Here is a 20,897-nt window from a genome sequence, read left to right as displayed (position 1 = left end):
AAGCAAGAAGCAGTTTGGGAGTCACCTGGTCACACCTCCATTCTTAGCACACCACGTGGAACTGGCTCAGGAAACACTCCTACGCTTCCCTTGTTGCTTTCTGAGCCATAAATGGATTCAAGTGCAATATCACATGTGATGTGCCTTTCCGTAGAACTCCAACAGATAGTGTAAATGAGATACCTCCTACTTCTGGACACGTGCACTCTTTATTTCCACTTTACCTGTACCACCTCAGTGAAGCAGAGACATTGAAGTGGGGCTTGGACACATAAGATTTGTCCTAAGTCTCACAGTAAAAGGAGACTGAGCAAAGACTTAGCTAAAAATCTGGAACTCAAGATAGTGCATCCTACCTAACACATTTTACAGTCTCAGGACCTTTATCCAGTGTCACTATTATTGGGAAAGGTGGGATCTCTGGGAAAAATGGGATCTCTGTTGTGGATTGAGGTAAAATGAAATATGGCTTCAAGGTGAATTTCGTTTCAAGAGAAAAAAAAATAATTGACCACAATCCACAAGATGCAAGACATTTCTGTTCCAGCTTGAAATAGAATAAAATTGCAAGCCACCTTTTTCATGTTTATTTGCCAACGTGTGATGTTCCAAGTAAAATGGAACAAAAACCTATGCTGCCAAAATTCAACTCCTGACATTTCACAGTTAAACTTTCCTTTCCCTCTGGTTTATTCACCTCTAAAAACTGAATGCATTGAGATTTTTCTATGTCAGTATTATATCAATCTTTTTATCCTAATAGGAAATAAATGAAATAGAACAGCTAATGTCTGTGACTTTATTTTTCCTTTAGGCTGGAAAATCCACTACCAGCAGGCTCATAGAGAGTCTCACTTTAAATATAACCTAAGGCCTCACCTTTTTTCAAACTGAGAGATGTCCCCCAAGGAGGACGGCAAGGGATCACTGATTTATGGCTATAAATAGGTCAGTATTGTATGGCTACAATAGGTCAGTATCTAGAACTAACAACAAAAGCACTTCAGTTGACATTCTGTTGTTGTGACACTAGGAAAGACCCAAGTTTTGGCTAACATATATAATTTATCATTGAAAAAACTTTATTTTACATGTATTTGCACATTTTCCAAAAGTACTGTCCATGTAAATTCTTCATTTACTTTATTTCGGCTTCAAAATTTTAGTCAAAAAGGGGGATTTTTGCCTTCTAGAAGTCAATTGACTGGCAACCAAAAGTTTCCCCACATGTGCATAAGCACCACAGAATGCAGAGTTTCTTTTACAGTTTAGGAAAGCTTTGTGCAATGCCTTGCGAGTGCACATACCCCTCTACGACCACCAGTTCTTAGTTCCTTTCTGTCACCTAAACAAGACCTTGATTCTGGTCATCAATGTCTAACATAGCTGTTCCTTCCAGTGTAAGTAATCACTGCTGAAGTCCCTAACACTTGGTAGGATAACATCTCTAGTCTCAGCAATATGCACTAACAGTAGTGGAGTTTCAATTCTGGAATGATTTCCCACAAGCAAATACACTAATTCAGCCCTAATCATCTAGAGGGCATGCTGGGAGACCTTCCCTCCTAATTTTGTTCCTAGCTGGAATAATACTTTCTTCTAATACACGTATTAAGAAATACCTTACACTTGCAAAAGAAAAATGAGCAGAGCGAAGTGATTAAATCTGCAATGAGCTTGGCTGTGTTCATCTCATTTCCTAGAGAACAGTTCAGATATTGTGATGCAACCAGCAAAGGTGGGCTGCAGGAGGAGGGTTTTGCAGATTAATTGAAGGTGAAATTAGATTGTTGAATACTTCTTTAAAATAGAATAATTTTAAAAAAACAAACCAACCCAGTTTGCACTATGTTACTGTGAGTTTAGAAACCATCTGTGAAATGAACCCAACACATAAATCCAAAGCGGAATGTTTCACTTACAAAACAAATGTATGAGGTATCTTTAAGACCTTTAAGTTTCTATAATAAGGCCAATTACATGTAGCCTGTTGCAGAATAATATTGGATGGCATTTTAGCTCAGCCTACATACAGAAAATTATCATTCATTTAAGATAAATGTTGCAAATTTTCAACAGACTTTGGCTGTTGAAAGGCTATCATTAGCCTTTACGTGATAATTGTGTTTGAAATATATTGTGACTTTCTTAGGAAAACATGCATTTCCATATAGTATCAGACAGCTAACTCCCTGACAGCAGGATAGGCAGCAATGCCAGCATTGAACACTGCCATTTTAATGCATGTTCCACAGAAAGCAGTAACTCATTCTTTAAGGAGGTTAACAGACCTGGGCATAAAAAAAGTCCAAGCAAAGGAAATACGAGTAACTTCAGTCAGAACAAATAGCACGTATACCATGTATCCAAGTGTAGAGCTACAGCCAGTACATTTTGTCATACTGAAACATTGTTGGTTTTCTTTCTCTAGTAAATTTACCAGATTGAGATTACTCAAAAGGTGTTGAAGCTAAATATTCATCTTTGTGAAAAGTATTATTTCTTCAGTATAAACATCATACAGCTGTGATAAAGACTAATATAATTTATTTTGAAACTGAAGTGAAAACAAGCACTGCCTTGAATCACAGGAAAAAATTATCGATGGTCCTTATTTGAAAGAAAAAACCCCACACTACAGTTTATTAGTTCAAATACATGAGTTCTCCAAATCCCACATAATTCATTTAAAAGGCATAATTAATATTGTAAAAAAAGAGTAACAAATTGTTTTTCCAAGAAGTAGCTTTGGTCACAGCATGCCTACAGAGATCTATAGGAAGAGCATGCAATAAAAGACATGACCCAACAAAGATTTGAAGACTGTATTTTCTAGAGCAACTGGAAAGAGTATTTTAACTATTATTAGTTATGCAAGGCTTAAAGTACACTAGGCATAGTGTAAAGGGAAAAAAATAATGAAAAAAACCCTCCTGAAAACACCTTATCTAATCCAATTAGATAAGTGATCTAATAATCCAATTAGATTAGTGAACCAATATCTAATGCAACTTCAGCTGAAGTTTGTAGGATTTTTTCCCTGCAAAACAGTCATCCTCAGCTACGTTGTCCTCCTCCATACATTCTCTCAATACCGATTTTAACGTATTGACAAAACAAAAGAAACCCCAAACACCATAAACAACCCCAAGCCCCACAGCCAATAAGCGTACTTAAAGTTTTAATTATTTTGTTACTAAGATTCATGATAGCTGAACTATTCTCAATTCAACAGTTGCTGGAACTAATTAAAAAAAAAAAGCTAAATTAAAGCAAATTTTTAGCAAAATCACAATTATAAAGCAAATTCTCAGAGAAAAAGTGTATAGTGTGATCTAGTTCACCCTCAAGAGACGGAAACCAAAAGATTTATATATGTTAAAAAAAAAGGCAGGACCACCTAACTGGGTTTGAAAAGTCATCCTTCTTGAACAAATCTCCATGTCTTGAGTCCAAAGCATCTAGCTAAATATCTGAGTTTTGTAATCAGCATGAGAGAGCTTGAAAGCTCATCAGGTATGAATGATATGAATGTTTTAATTTATTAAAACTCACCAGTATCTTAAGTTTCCAGACTTGGGTGGGTCACAATAATCTACCTGGGACTGACTGAAAACAGATCTGAGGGTTATAAAGTCCCCATTGTGTGGTAAAGAAACAGGAAAGGATTCCTGTCATTTTTCTGTTTGCAGCCAAGGGTATTACATTAAGAGATTGAGGAATACTGGATTATAAGCACAAATGAGTACATACCTAATAGTAAATTCACCAGAGCTATAGTTTTCTCTCTAACACCCTCCGCATTATGTTGCTTAATCCTAATCCTTAACTTCACATATATTTATCAGTGGGTAACAATGCAAGAAGATTCTTGATGTGCAAAATAATTTGTTTATATAAATATTGTAGGAGCAGAGACTCTGGCAACAGACTGCAAGGCAAAGACCTTTTCTTCCTTTGAAAATGTATAGCATCTAGAACAGTGATCTAAATCACCTACTTTTACTATAATATTATCAAATAATATGCACTCATCATTTTCCAACAGTCTCCAACAGAAATCAAATGGTAGCCTGAACAACTGAACTGCCATAAAAATAAGACAGTTGCATGAAGGCAGTTGTGCAGCAGCAATCACATGATTATGTATTTCTAAAATCACCCACTGTAATTTACTTAGAGGAAACTATATTGGATAAAAAAACCCAAAACCCACATAATCCGACTGTGCATCATAAAACCTGGCAAAACATATAGACTGTGTATATCTTGCCTCAAGATGCTACAGTTACCTGAGGTGGTTCTTTCCCATTAATTTCGCTGTTATCAGCAAGAGACTCCACTTAAGTGCTGTTACACGAAACAGACCTAATCCCTATTTCTAGTCCCATTTCTCCAGCAACCAAAGTATGGCTCAGACTGCTGGGTAGCCTTTGGGTATGTAACGTCCCACCAATATGCTGAGAGTCATCACCCAACATCCTCTGTTCTTGCTTCATTCAAGTAATCAATCTGTCCTGACTACGTTGCTGACTGTCACTGACTCTTGCCTTGAACATGTGCAGGGCTTCATCTTTACTACAATGTCTTCACATAGTTCTTGTGCATGCCAAGAGACAAAACTGCAATCTACCACAGGAGTTGGGCTGTGGTCAGGAAAGAATAATTTCAGTTTCAGTCTCCTCTTGCTCTTCCTGCATGCTTTACCACAAATGTATGCAGTCCAACACCCTTATGCAGCAAGCTGACGTCTCCTGCATGCTAACACCCTTATACTCACAATACAAGCCACAGCACAGGTCCCTGCCCCTACAAGCTCCCCCAAGATCTTTGCAAATGTCTCACTCCCTTGCATTCCTCATTTCCAAAATTTCACTTGGGGACAGATGGAAGAAGAATGGAGGAAAATATTTTTTCTTCCATTAGCTGGACACTCCCTGCCACTCATTAATTTTCTATTAACAACAATTATCTCTTTCCATGTTTCCCTTCTAGTTATTTTAAGTAATACCAGACGTATCACAAAAATTATAAAGGGAGGTGCTCCAGCTTGACACTTCTAATGGTGTTTTCTGAAGAATTATGATGGACTTTGCATGTTTCATAAGCCAAATGACTTTTAAAGCACTAACCTCCAGGACATATTTATTTGCTGGGATCCTGTGACCAGCAGTGTTATGTAAAGGCTGTGCTATCCTGTATTTTACTAGATGGCATTGTGATGGCAAGCTAAACAATCAGGTGCCTTGAGCTTGTTTTTCAGTACTTCTTTCAATTATAATCACAATAAAGACATTAACAGACATTATAAACATTTCTCATCTTCCACTATTAAGCAATGCCCCAGTGCGGCACAGTGCTGTAGTGAGGAATACCTAGGCAGCCAGAAATGGTGGGTGAAGTTTAGGTCAGAGGAGTTAATCACTTGATCTGGAATTTGGCCAGAGTACAGGGTTAACACTACTAAAAGCAAAGAGTTGGGACCTCTTTTTCACATCTCAGATCACTGCTCTCAAGTACCTTGCTGTTTGGCAGCATAGTAGGCTGTGGCTCTCTAGTGATTTACACCCACCAATTTAAATGTCAGCCACCACCTTTGAGGTCTCAGCCCAAGTGCAACCGTAATCTGACTGCACAACGTGAAGAGGTGCACCTGCAGCAGTTGGTTTACTCAGGGCAACCTTTTGTGTAGTTGACACAGAGCATTCAGAGAGGACTTCTGTGCATTTGCAGCAGGGGGTATATGCATGCATTTTTCTAACCCAGTGCAACAATCAAAACATCAATACATTCTGTCCTCATTTCTGTGCTGAAAGCAGAGCAGTTTCCAGGACAAATACCTTATACGCCTGGAAAGAATAAGTGTGCAAAGCACTTATAAATGTATACTGACAGTCATGCCCCCCCCCCAAAAAAAAAAAAAACTAAGGTAAATTGAGTTGCATTCAAAGAGACTGACCGATCAACTACTGAAAAAGCCAAAATCCCACCGTGGCCACAACTGACAGCTTGATTAGTGTCACTTTTTTAGGGTTTTGAAAGGTACCTTAGCAGGGTGTGTGGGGAGAAACATAAATTAAGCTGCCACCTACAGCTCTCATTAATTCCCAGTCAAAGTAATGTCAAAAACTTAAAAAATATTGTATTTGCTCTCCAGAATGTAAACAAACTCCACAGACTTTGTTGCTCTTAAGCCAAGGAAATAACCATATATTAGTGTTTGAGGGGACAGAGTAACACCCTGCTTTCCAGCAAGAGGGCTGTTGCCACAGCCCTGCCTGACCTTCCTTCACCTCTCACAGGTCCATAGTGCTCTCTGAACTGGAGGTGGCCTCACGTGCTGGCCCTCGCCCCACTCACGTGCACAGACCCGCTGTTCACAGTGTGCCTTCAACTCACCATGGAATTCATGGCAAAGTGATTGTGCTGCGTCTGTAGGTCAAGGGCATGTTGGTAGCTCACGCCAATCTCCGTGTGACTCTGCAGGAACAATTCTTTGTTGTGGCTGATCCAGTCGAACATCTAGAAGTATCCACATAGGATAGAGGGGGGGGAAAAAAAAGTATTAAAGCAACTATGAAAAAATAAGAGACAGTATGAAATACAGAAAACCAGTTCTGAGACAGATGTATACACAACCTAGACAAAAAAAACCCACCACCCTCATTATGTTCCTCATCAAAATAAGCTGTTGTTGAGCAATGGAAGCATTTAAGTTATCACCATATTTTGTTATTAGCAGAACAATGGGTCAGGAAACATAATTCATAAAACATGTTCCTCAGTAAGGTGATCCCACAGTCTTTTCCTATAAGTAATGGGAATTTCATATACAGAAAGATGGCAGCAGAGGGACCTAAAATCAGGGGTTGCTTCACTGACCAAAGATCTAGCAGTTCATAAAGTACCCTTAACCCAGAAATGGACCAAAGATTCCATAAATATTATTGATGCAATTTTCTCCCCCTGCCCCCCCCCCCCCTTTTCATCTATACATAGTTTCCAAATGTTACACTTCAATAGCCAGCAGACTTCCTACACTTACATTTCCTAGATCTTTCCAATTCCAAAGCCAGAACACAGTCTACCTTTCACTTATTATTTTTGGGATGAAGAGAGAAAAAAAAAGTATTTTATTAATATCTATAAAGAGTACACATTTCAACTTCTCCCACTTCTAAATGTATTTCCAAGCAAAATGGATAGTTCAGTACCTCAGACTCAGATAGAAATATATTGAATAAAGCTGATGAAATGCATTCCTTATTTTATAGCACGTTAATATGACATTTCAATCTGCCGCATATTCATTCATTAAAAGCTGTCGATAGTCAGCTAGGAGACTGTTTCTGTTTTGGTTTGTTCTAGGTGTTAGAGACTAAATTCATTCAAAGGTTAACACACTAGTTTTAGAGACTAGAGACTTCATTCAAAGTAAGAACCTTTCATTCTTTACTCCTATCTACTGCTCTGCAGGCACAGCAATCTCAGATTTCTTCTTTCCTGCAATACTTTTGTTACAGAATCCCTTCAAACCACATTCCCTCATCTCCACCCCAGCAAGCTGGAGAACTGTCCATTAATAAGGACTCTTTCATAATAAAATACCTACAACTTATTAATTAATTATAAGGAAATAAAAACTAATTAAAGAAGCAGTGGAGGTCATGTCAATACAGTCCCTGGTGTTAAGAGAAAGGTTTCAGGGTTAAAAGGCGAGTGATGCAACCACCTTCTAAGCAATTACCTTACAGTCAAAGGATCACTCCAGATCTCTCTTATAACATTCACGCATCTTCCAGTCAAGAGCTGTTCTGTTCTTTAGCACCGAATAACAATTTTTGGCCTGTGACAGCTGAAGAACACTCAGAGCCCACTGCTCAGGGACTCTATGTTGCCATAGTTTCTCAGGGTCGGTTACCTGTAGAGACAGTGCTCCTAAGCGTAGAGGAAAGGCCCTGTATGGGTCACCTAAGATTCCTGCAATAAACTCAGAATCTCATGCTGGGCACTTGATTCAGCATGGGAGTGCACTGCTTTATGCAGTGGATTTACAGAAATAATACTGAATATCCCTTTCATCAAAAGGCAAATAAACATTGAAAGTGCTCTAGTGTCACAGACACACTACACTGACCTGCTCCCCCAAATCTGTCACGTATGCCTGACTTCTTAATCCTTTATTTATGAAAATACACTTGCAACTACAGAGTCTATGCTAGCTTGTATTTTCTGTTGATGAATAGTCTTAAAGGCCAAATTTGGTTCAATTTATGACGACGCAAGTCCAAAGTAATATCATTGACACAGTTACTTACTCATTTGTACCCATGGAACTGATCAAAATCAGCCTATCACCATTTTTTCAGAAAGTATAAATAACAAGATTTTTGCAAGGATGAGCTCAGGGTTTCAAACATTATTGCCAATTAAACAGAATAAAACAACTTTCTATAACCTGAAGAGACACCTAAAGCTTTCTCATTGAATTTCTTTTTCTCACTTTATTAAGATTTAATAAGAAACATTAGCACAAAATAATTTGCCACACTTGTGGGCTTAAAGCAAAAAAGCCATAAAACCAAGAAATAAAAATTCCATAACAGCAAAGTTCATGTCCCAACAACAGGATTTTACATCTCTGCTGAGAAACCAACAGAGATTTCTTGTAAGTAGATATATGTTTGATGTGAACATTTTAAAACGTTTTAAACAATCTGAAGACATTCAGGGAGAAGAAAACTGGCAGCAATCCACTAAAAATAAACAGTAAATCTATTATTTTAATGTCCAGCAAAGCCAAACCAGGATCTTTTTAAGACAAATAATTTAAACAAGTAATCTATTATTCTGTGGATAGGGAGCATTTCCTCTATCTAATCTATACACATATTATTGGATAAGAATCTAGGTTAAGTTAAACCATGCTTCTTCCTTTTAAAATACGATAATAAACTATATATAAAAAAAGAAATTTAAGAGAGAATTGATCTTTTTGTCTTGTTTAATCAACTGAAATACACAACAGCAATTGTGTGGATGACTTTCCACAATTTTAAGTAACAGACCTCAATGATGATATCTGTATCACCTTCCAAAATAGTATGGTTTTTAAATTTCTGTTCATGGACAATAGCAGATTTTGGGAGATTCAATTTCAGTTTAGACTTTGAATCTTTCTATTATCCTCACCATAAAAAATTACTCGGGTTTCAGCTGGCCTATGCCTGTAGCAAATTATCCCCCATCAATATGGTCTGGAGTCTCTCCCCAACTCGTTCAAGTCTCACTTGAAAGCCCAGAGAATGAGGAGTTTTGAGTTTCATGTGGTTTGGAGCAGAGAGAAAATAAAGCAAGATGCCTAGGAATGAGTGCAGAGTGAAAAAATGCAGATTCACTACAGCCTAAAGTAGGGTTAATTATGCACTTTAGTCTGTAAAAAAATTCATCGCTCTTGAGTCTTAATGAATAATAAGCAGTATTTACAATCATTCCTGCTTTACACAGCAACCTTTGCGAGACTGCAGACGTGTCTACCTTATGCAGTGCATTACTACATCCGAGAGACTCAAAAAAGTTCCAGATGAGTTGGTACCTCGGCATGGCACAATCCAGTGCTGTGTGGAAATGCTAACTTGACCCTCAAAACAGCACGGCCTGGGCAAAGTACTGCTTGGATTTGTCTACATCACTTTCGTTTCCAGGGCTGGTTCCTTCAAAAACTCCTCAAGCATTTCTGCTTAATGCTTCCTTAACTATAGACATTTCCCCAAGTACCCATAAGAGAGTATTGGGTTTTCTTCAAGGCACAGGTCTAGCACCATGAAAAACTTTGTACTTTCACCCTCCTAATCAAGGATGGATGGAAATTATAAACATCACACAGTCCCACAGATCACACTTGCTTAACAATTATAGGATTTAAATAAAGAACTACATAAGAATGGGGTCTTACTTGCTTTTGAGATCTAATGGATTGTGTTTTTAAATTTTTATCTTTGACCACAAAGTCTATAATGGACTTAAAAATTTTATCATAATAATATGACTGGAAATTGAGGCTCTGAAGATACCAGATGTTGGGTGACTTGTGATGATGCTGTGAGTTTGCAGTGTGTAGTCAGGAGGTTTTTATATGAAGTTCTGTCAGCATTGTCTGTCCTGGCCAATATTACTAGCAATATTTCCTGAAAGCTTTCAATTTAAACTTGTTTTCCACATGAGAAACACTGATGCTTCCTGTGTTCCTGAAGTGAGTGTGTTGCCTGGTTTGCTTAATTAAAGCACACCATTAAGGATGTGATCATGGCAATGACCCAAAAATTGCTGTTTTACTTAACCCTGAGAGGGCCGCCCCCGTTTCAAGGGGCTAACTTGGGCTTCTAGAATAATGTTCAACATTTTTTGATAAGTTAGTTTCCCTGACAAAGGAATGAGGTTTTAATACAATGAATAGCAAAGTCTGGATAAGGTGCCCTGTGAGATCAGCTTAAATCAGATACACTGTGTCAGCTAACTGAGATTTTCCGTGTCATTACAACATTGCTGTACAGCCCGGCATCAATTGATCTCATCCCATTCATGAAAAAGACTGCCTTAAAAAACCTAGCTTACTGATTATCATCAAATTAATGGACCTTTAATTATTCCTTTGACTTACTTCTTAGTTGGAGTCGCGCTGACTGCCAGAGAGTTAATTCTTCTCTTAAGTCGGCTAATCATTCCTGCCGTCATGAATTCACACTAAACAGGAGCGCAGAATAACTAAGATTGGACATTATATCACTTAAAATACGTAAACCAACTGTCCTCAATGTCTCCCAGACTGGCACTTCTCCACATTGCTGTAGATAATCTGGAGACTAATTAAGTAGTTAAGAGTTTTCCAGTGACTAAGTAGCTGGGGGAAAGGGTTAAGGATACTTAAAATAGAAGATAAACTTTCAATGTGATTATCTTGTGTAGTCCCTGTTTCTAACAATACATAAAAGGAAAGCAAATGCATATGCTGAAGAATGTTAAGTGCTACATTTAATTAAGAAAATTAGTCTCTTATGAGAAAGTCAGAAGAACTGGGAGTGATCCAAAGGGTCTCCACCCAACGCTTTGCTAAACCATCTACCCTGTCATTAATGATCATACATGAGCCAGTAATTAATACACATGTGGTCTTGAGGCCACTTCACTTGAGACTTGGGGTATCAAATCGTATCTCCAACATTAGTTGTGCTGGCAACAACGAGTTCTTAACCTCATGTTTTGTCATCATAGTTGATGAGTTACTAGAAAATCCAGGTTAAGTGTTAGACCGAACAGCAGGTCTCAAGCTGGTCATGAATAAGTCCTACAGAGGGAGAATGTGACTCCATACTTTCCCTGGATTTGTAACATCTGGCAGGCTAGTGAGTACAGGGCAAGAGCAGCTGTTTGAGAACAGAGAAGAAACACACGGATATGGAACAGCATGTATGCAGACCGTGTGCAGTCCAGCCCCACCTCAGAGAAAATAAGATTTATAACATCGTTTCAAATAACCTCTGCTCTCCAGCTTTTGTCAAAGCTCGCTGAAGAGCATTAGCACTGGACTCAAACAGTGGTGCAGAACACCACGGGATGATGTTCCCATCACATAGCTGGCAGCACAATCGATGCCAAGTGGTTCTGATGGGAAGATTACAGCCCTCATGGTTTTGGCAGCCAGTGAACGGAATATATTTATTAATGAAATTGTTTATACAGCTAATAAATATCAAATCTATGTAACACTATGATAGGCCTGGAATTAATTATGAACCTGCTTTTAGCAAATCATCTTCTCTGTAAGTTCTGAGCCATAAATATCAACCTCATATGGGTAAGTAAGGGCAGAATGATAACCACACTGTGTTGAAGAACAATGCAGGATACATATCAAGACAACAGTCCCAATGGGCCACCCAGGTCACGTCCAATATCTGCCAGAAGTAGTGAACCACGGTATAAAAATTCCTTTCATAAACAGATGAAGCTGCACCTGAAAACCAGTTAAGTGCCACAGCTCAGCTCCTCCTATGAGAAGCAGTTCCAGAAACCTTTGCTCTTATTAAGGAAATCTTCGTATACTCTCTGACCCAAATCAGATTCACAGCCAGTTTATACACATTTGCTCTTAGGTCAACACTGTCCTTTAAGTTAAAAAATTTTTCCTCCCAGATGTTTAACCTTTTCCAGCGTGGACAGGGAGGGTTCATTGTCTCCCCTGCTGTTTGTTTTACTAGAGCCCAGCTCTTCTATTTTTTCACAAGATACACAGCCTCCCTCTGCACTTGTTCTAGTTCAAGGTTACCTTTCTATCCAAACTAAGGTACCAACAGAACTTTGTGGAATGTTGATTTTTTTGCTGGAAATACTCTAGCTGACATCATCTAGGATCACCCGTTAAGTGCTTCTCACATCAGCTTTAGGAAAGAAGATAGAAAAATGGGAGAGCAACAGCTACTGAATCAACATCAGTACCTCCTGCATTACCTATCTTTTCTCTTGGTAGCCTCTTGCATAATTATCAATAAAGACCAGTAGCGTTTACTGGATTTGCTCTGACAAGCACGATCAGGTTATGTTGCAAATAAGAAGAGCAAGTCCAAAAGCACTTGGAAAAAACTATAAGGCAGGGTTTTGTAATAAATTCCAGTCAGTCTCACATGTAATGCACCAGGCATAAGTGTATTCTCCCACTATACCTCCATATGCTGCTAACAAAAAGAAAAGAAAGTGTTAATCTAAATGAATGTCTTGCCTGTAGTCGAGTAGAGGGTAGAGGACTAATTACATGCCAGATGACATCCCTATCAGATCAGTGCTTTCCAATCTTTGCCAAATTGTGAACCCTGTAAAATTTTTCAAGGCAAGTGCTATAGCAAATTAAAGTCTATAGACAATAAATATGTTTTATTGAATACGTTTACCAACTACTAAAGAACTTAATATCTGTGTTCCACAGGTTGCAAAATGCTAGAGATAAGCATGCATTGCTTATTAAAGAAAGGTCCATATAAGAGCCCATGTGCATTTTGTATTTTCAAAACTACTCAGCCAGTGTTAAATTGACTAATCTACAACAGAAAGTGGAAAGTTCTGCTCTGAGGGTATCTACAGCTAAGCAAATTCATTTTCATATGTTTTCACAAACAAAATAATAACACACATGGAGCAGTAACTGCCAGAGTCCCTCTCTTGAGGTTTACCAAGTTTCCAGCTACAGGGTCTACTCCTGTCTTTTAAAGTGAAACCAAGTAGTCACAAGAATTGAATTAAAGACAAATTAAGCCATTTTCCTTACATTGTTGCAACTGAATGTAGCCAGTAATTGAACGCAAAAAAGAATACCATGCAACAGATTTGCAGTACACACACAGTCTATACTGATACGGAAGGGCCTGATCCTGGAAAGAGTTGCACATGAGCTACCTTTACAAAAAGCAATCAATCAAGAAAGTCCCCTAGTGCCTCCAGACAAGAACCATAACTACAGTTTAATTGGAATCAGCCATATGTAGGTCACCTTTACATCTGGAAAAGGCCAACAAAAGTGCAACACATCCACAAAGGAGCACATGAGAAAAGCCAACAGTCTAAACAATCAGGACATTTACCTGTGATACAGAAGAATCCCTCTGCTCAAGCCTCTGAGCTAAATTCAGCAGAACAGTGGGCTGACGCTGGCTGTCCAAGCTAGCTGCCTCCCAAAGGCTGAGGAGCCAGAAACAAAGACCCAGCAGGTGAGATGGGTCTCATTAGTCACAGCCTGTCCCACAGCCCCTGAGGGCTATTAGCATCCAGGTTTAATCAAGAGATCATCAGGCAAGTTGTGTTGGTAAGACAAGTCCAAGCTTAAGTTATGAAGTCAATCAGCAGGTCAGGATCAGGTCCAGTGAGGGTAACCAGGCTCAGACACAGCCCCATGATTGCAACACAGGTCCACAGGGGCGAAGCAGGTCCCAGGTCATGGCACAAGATCACTGGATCAGTGCCTGGTTCACTAGGGTTCATGACGGGTAGGACAGGGCTGTGGCAAAGCTGGAGGCTGATACCCCACAGCTGAGCTGCAACAGGGCTCCTGGACCCTGGGCACGGGTTGGGGAGGCCCCAGGTGAGGCTGGTCAGGGCCATTAACACCCATCAATGCTCACAGGGCCCAGACATTGGGCTGATTACATGAAGGGTCACTAAGAAAATGTCTTCTCTCAGATAGGAATGTACTTGCCCCAGAATAAATTTTGGACTTCCAGAAAACTTGGATAGTTTTTTTTTTTTTTACTTTTGTCATGAATCAACAAATTTGATGAAAACTGTTTCAACAGAAAACATTACCAATCTGCTGTAATTCCCATCACCACTCTATAAATACAGCCTTAATTAAACCGAAGTACTTGTAGGTTTAAAATAGAACTCAGCGTACATCTCAATGCTTTGCTAACCCAGGGCCTACATACAAAATTGTGTTTGGTTTTGTCTCTTGTTTACAGATGGTGATGGACAAGCGGAAACTTCTGCCAGATCTTTCCCTTTCACATGTGTTCGGCGCGGTCCACAGCCAGGGTAAATTGGTGCTGTTCCAATGAGGCCAATTTACACCAGCTGAAGATTCAGCCCCACAGCTGTATTTGTGTATCCTCAGTGCTGCATGAACAAAGTTTTTCCATTATAAATATCGGTGCATATGATTTATACACTATAGTAAATTTAAGCTACAGCACATTAAATTATTCCAGACAATGGGCCCAACTGTCAACCCACTAGACAATTAGCTATATGTGTGACTTGACAAACACCTTTTGTATTAGTAGCAGAACACCATTTCCAAAATACTCACGCTGAATGTTCCTAGTAAATGCCAGAGTAAGATATCTGGGTTATCTTTCCTGACAGGTATCAAGCCACAACCATGCACAAAGACAGACATGTGATTCCTATAATGCTGAATAGAGAAGCTATACTTTTATTGTTGAAGATGGGAGAAAATTACAGATACTGAACACATAAATATGACTAATGGTATCTGGGTGTATTTTATGCATCTGCGTCTTTTGCTTGCTTTTTGAAATATTGTACCTTTCCACCACACTTAGTTCCATCAAACACTCAGGTATTCCTGGAAAGGATTTTCTATTCCATAAAGTGGAAATGGCCTTTTCTGGGAACAGGCATTCTACTAAGAACTGCTTGCTGTCTACATACAAATTAATTAATTGGCTGGATAAGAAATGTAATACTAGAAGAGATAAATAGACAACAGCCTTGTGAATGGAAAAACCAGTGGAAATGATGAAAAAAGCAGAGTGGGCTCCCCAGATAAAGGATCTTCCTCTCAGTTTTCAGAATCTGTGAGATAGAATTTCATTAACTTGAAAGTGCTGTACAAGTTTGGTGACTTTATTATTGACCCTGGTTCTATTCCTGGCTTGACGTGTAATGTTCCTATGACTCCAAATAGCTGCCATTAAAAGCAAAACAGCCGCGCACATGCTTACTGCTGCGCATGAGAAGTGGGGCATTTCCCTTACCCAAATCACCTGTGTGAGAGGCCCACAGACACAGCTGTGGTGTAATCACGGGTTTAAACTCCCGACATGTCATGACACTTCAGGGCTGGAGCTGGGATCTCTGCACAGATGGACCCATGAGGATATCAGCATTATTCTGGATTTTGGGATGTCTGGCACTCCCAGCTGTTTCCCCATCCCATGAATCAACCAATTCAATGTTTTCCCTTGACACTGGCAAACTGGAGGGGGGATGGTGTCCTGACCTGGGGACACATAAGACCTCCTTCAGCCAACAGACTTGTTGGGAAAAAACTTAAAATCCAACTCACCCCTCACGGTGACTTCTGATTTCCCAGGGCTGAAAGGATTGTGAACACTGATCTGCTGGGTGTGAGGGTGACTCTTCATTCCTCTGTGCAATGGCGGGTGCGCAGCAGGGCAGTGGGCAGTCTGTCAGGAGGCCGCCAGCTCCCTCGAGCCGGTCCCAGCCGGTTCCCACCAGATCTGGCACAGAGGGGGGTGGCAGCAGGAATGCCACCATACACCAGAGCCTGACCATTGTGCCAAAGCACCCATCTGCCAGAGAAGCGCCTGGATACAAGGCGTTAGGGAAACAAAATGGCAGCTGCTGAGGGGGACACTGAGAGGGACACACGCTGTGGGGTCCTCCCTGGCAAAGGGGGCAGCGATGCCCCTGAGGGACAGTGAGTGGCTCACGCTGGGCAGGGACATTAAGGAACAACAGTAGAAAAAAATTAAGAATCAGAAAATAGCTGTAACGGCAGCAGAAATTCACTCCTGCAAATATTATCCCAGACATCCTCCACTGCCTGTCATCCCACCAGAGGAATTTTGATGGACTGGGTATAAACCGCAACAAGAATCAGGGAAATTGAATCTGTGTCCTATGTTTTCCTCTCAATACCCAAATCGAGACCAGAAGTTTGTGGTGATTAGCAATAAACTGAGCAAAATTCCTCAGCTCAACTGCCTTACTCGCAACACCTTTTCAGCATCTGTGCAGGACATAAGGCATCCAGGATTTTGATGACAAGTAATATGGAGGGGCCTCGCAATACATGAGGGTTCAAGAAAACATTTCTGAATTAGTTTTCATAATGTGCATGGTATGTAAGAAGAAAAGCCACCTGGCTTAAAGTGACAGCGATACTCCTGGAAACAATCCACAGACCATGCTCCTGGTTTCACCTCTTAAGACCATCACCAGCTCCTTAGCAGGTAACCTCTCAACCGCACACCCACCCTTATGTGTTCACTACAAATAGACATAAAGGCTAATTTAGGATATAATTTTAAGACCCCAAGCTCTGCCAAGTATGGGCCATTTAAGCATTTCAGCCAGGCCAGGAAGACATTAATTTTGGAATAATCACATAGCTACATCTGAAAGATGCTGCACAATAAGTCTGTGAACCTCATACACAGTTTAATTATATTATTTCCTGACAGCTAGGCTCTTATCACCTAACCTTCTCAAGGATCAAAGCAATAAATAAAAAAAGCAGCCGCCTTCTCTTTTTCTGTATGTGTGGGCCTCTTTCTGCTCTTCTAGATGTGTCGTCTTCGTTGCCCTTTAGAGCATTTGGGTCTTCTTGTCCTCATTAGTTAAATCAGAACACTGTGGTTATAATATGCTATATTCATCCTTAAAAATGAGGTTTAAGACTTAAAAATGAGGTTGGTATTCAGATGCCAAAACACTTTCTCTTGCCATGCTGATCAGGGGAGAATTCCTGTGCCTCCCAGTGGTGCCAAATTGGAGAAGCTGAAACAGCCTCAAAATGCTCCCTATCAAAATTGGCAAGCAAAATAATGAGGAAATTTGTGCAAATGCAAAAATATTCCGTCAGAACATACTGCTTTCAATTATTTTTGGACCCATTCTAATGTTCATGGAGGAAGCAAGAGGAATAGTAACTGCGTACCCAGTGTCGGCAGCAGGAAACTACAAATAGCACAGCACACCATGTTCCACTTTCAGCAGCAGCAGGATTCAGAGCCATTTCCTTACAGTCAGTAGTGGACGGACTGTGAGGTGACTGCTGCCAGACTCTGGAAACACAAAGCAGGAACTACGCCATCACTCAGTTAATGTTCTGCCCCCTTGCACTGAAAGGTCACAAGTGTGTTGGATGATCCGGTGCAAATCGGACAGAAAGTGGCCTCAGACTGCTGTAACTATGCTATAGGGCACACTTAGCATGAAGGAAATACGCAAGCCTTCCTCATCCTTAGCTGTAGCAGTGGAGCAAGGTATTGTTATTGTTTTCACAGTCCCATCAAAAAGATCAGGTTCAATTCCAAGCGCTGTGAAGCCAATGTATTTAGCTGCCTGGAAAAAAACAAACACATTTGGCAGCACAGGGCAGACTGAATTTATAAGGAAGATGGAAAGCACTGAGGTATCTATTTTACACATCAAATCAGAAATCCCACTGCAGGACAGACATCCTGCATGACAGGAGGCAAGGCAGTTAATCCCTGTCATTTGTAATTCCCAATTTTCAGTTTTGAACTTTGCATCTTTTCTACTTCCATTTTGCTGCTCCAAAGCCAACCCAGATCAACAGCAATCAGTCTCCGGCAGATGATTGCCCTTCCTGATGGACAACTGTCCACATCTGAAAAATCAGTACCACAAATGCCTTCAGAGGATTCTCATACGCTTTGCTTGTGGAGTCTGAACTTGGGTCATGGGGAGGAAGTTTGTACTGTCAGAGCTGTCAAATCAGCAACAAACCTCTTGCAGCAGAAACAGAAATGTCAATGGTAAGCTCCAAAAGGAGTCCTGCCCCCTCCTCCACAAGGTTAGGTGACATCCACCACTAGAATAACATCCACCAGGAAGAGGACTTCTGATATAGATTTATCCAGTTCCCTGTACTGCTCTGCTCAGCAGGCAAGACAATCCCACACTTCCTCAAACCAGATGGCAAAACTGGGTTTGTAGCTACTTTCAGTTGTAGCAGCAGCACAAAGCAGTTGGTGCGTACTTGTGAATTTGTCCTGTTGTTATTAGATTTGTCCCCAAGCTTTCTACTGGTGGATAGAAAGGCAGAAAAGCAAATGTTCACAATGCTATTGGTACACAGGGGCAGACCCCCTGCGGCCTTGACTGATAAATCAGAAAGTAGCAGGATACAAGCCTGACACTGTGAAAAAGCTACAAGCTCCTTTGGAACATAACTAATAATGAAGACATTTTGATTTTACAATCCAATTAGCAGAAATGAGCTCTGTTTGTGCTTTGAGGGAAGTTGAAAACTTCTATAATGATCTCCTGGTATTGCAAAAATCTGTTCTTTCCTACAGATACCAAGAACAGGATCTTAATAAGTGTGACCAGCAGTGGTCAAAGTAATGAACAGTTCCCACAGAGCCCTTGGTGATTACTTCCTGTTCTGACAACTCTTCACTTTAGATTGGGGGCAACAAATTGTGGAAAGCATTAGCAACCTGTCAGAAGCCTCCTTCATATTAAACAGAACAGATGTCAGCTAGCTGCATATTTAATTCAGAGCTATAGCCTGCAAAGACTGCGAGTCCCAGCATGCAGGTTCCTGAACTGAGAGACACAGTCTATGCAGGATTCACCTTTCTGTTTTAAGATGAAGGGTTTTGTAAGAAATTTATTCTCGTAGATGCTGGAGAGGATTTACCCCACAGTTCTGCAATAATTCTTTCATGTCCATGATTAGGTGAGGGGAATTGCAGACTTGTCACAGTTTAGCTGCCACTCTCAGAGCTTTCCACAGTGAAAGATGCTGATCCCACTCTGAAATCTCTTTAGCACGTGACATCTATGCTTACAGTATCACAAGGAATCTGTCAACACACACTCTGCACAACGACCCCTTGTTATAACATTTTTCTGCTTCCAGACAAACTTTGTTCTTTAGTTTGTTTACACACAAAAACCCAACCCAACCCAAAAATATATGAGACCAGTAAAACCCATTAATTTGGGGAATCCATGAGCCTGAGTCCTGTTTTGCTTCCACTGAGCTTCAGAAAAAAATCAGTAAAGATGCATTCAGAACATCATACTGTTTATTCAGCTGCATCAGAACACCTAATAGTGGCTAATGAATGACAGAGAGCACTGATGTGCTTCAACACAAAGGAGAAGCAATACTCAGAAGCAAGAGTTCAATTATTTTAAAATGCAAAAAAAAAAAAAAGAAACATGACAGAGAACACATTTGAATAAACATTGAAGATTAATGACAAACTGCTGTTACAATGGAGTTATTGCTACATACTTTCAGTTCTCACCTGATTTATTACAGCCTCCTTTGTTCTAAGATGTGTGAAGTAATTGAATCAAAGTGATTAGAACTGGCATAAGTTCATTTGGGGAAATAGACAGATTTTTAAGAATGGATATACAGTTTCTCCCTTTGATATGAATTTCCTGGATTGATCCTTTGTCCTTGATTGCACAAAACGTCTCAAGTGAAGCAGAATATTTCCAGTACTATATTAAAGCAACCCAAGTCATGTGTGGATACATATCTGTATTCAGTAGGAATGTTTCCATACCCTTCCATCTCCAATGGCATTTTTCAACTGCAAATCTGCATTTCTTTGCTAGAAACAGCCAATACTCCAGCCAGATTCAGTATGTTACTGTGTTAGGTGCTATACAAACATGCACTTTATTGTTTACGCACTGAGCTCAGTCTCAGTTTAAACCTCCTTTCCACATCATCTATATAATTATCTTTCCGACATTTTAAGATATGATATTTGTAAGATGGTGCCTGTCATTTTAACAACTTAGGGACCTGTCTGCACGTGTTCTGTGTTCTGTTTGGTATTAGAAATTCTCTGTCAGAGCAAACACTTCATGTTGAACACAGGGCTTGTGCTCTTTGTTGTTTCCGTTTCAGAGTGGGCTTAGGTACAAAGGATGGTATGAAGTGATGATCTTCTATTCAAATGGCAGCTTATTTAGACTGATAGCTGACTCTCCTTCCCAGCACTGGGATCCCAGTTCTGATTTTATTAATGGGGAAGAACAGTTGTCTAGTGAGAACCTCTATACCAAAAAAGGCACCTTATGCTAAGGGAAACTTCAGATCATGAAAGAAAGCATTTTTCACTGGTAGTATGAGAGAGTAGATGCCAGATATGGAAACAAGGTTTCAGGAGAGAACAGATACTATGTGCTCTGTGCAAGAGTCCATATGCATGAGAAAAGAAAGAGAAAAAGATGCTAAAGCAACTTAAAATACTTTGACTAAATGTTGCTTTTCAACATCTATTCCAGATCCATAAATGTAGAGATCTGTATATTCCTTCTATAGCTTAAACATAAGAACCTGTTTTGTTAGGAACATTTTCAAAGCT

At 39.9% G+C, this 20,897-nt stretch overlaps 1 protein-coding gene across 8 annotated transcripts in view; it reads right to left on the bottom strand.

The window, feature by feature from the left end:
* The window catches only part of KALRN (kalirin RhoGEF kinase), a 528,299-nt gene that overhangs the window by 286,437 nt on the left and 220,965 nt on the right, over positions 1 to 20,897 (bottom strand). For all 8 annotated transcript variants that reach the window (XR_008823368.1, XR_008823367.1, XM_056348127.1 and 5 more), the window contains exon 6: positions 6,400 to 6,522. Coding sequence is in view for 6 of the 8 variants with exons in the window: in XM_056348127.1 (XP_056204102.1) it covers positions 6,400 to 6,522 (123 nt within the window). In the remaining 2 variants the exon portion in view is untranslated. The remainder of the gene's footprint in view (positions 1 to 6,399; positions 6,523 to 20,897) is intronic.

This window comes from Falco biarmicus, chromosome 8 (genome assembly GCF_023638135.1).
Source record: "Falco biarmicus isolate bFalBia1 chromosome 8, bFalBia1.pri, whole genome shotgun sequence".
NCBI classification, from domain to species: Eukaryota; Metazoa; Chordata; class Aves; order Falconiformes; family Falconidae; genus Falco; species Falco biarmicus.
This window is presented reverse-complemented; position numbering and strand designations above follow the sequence as displayed.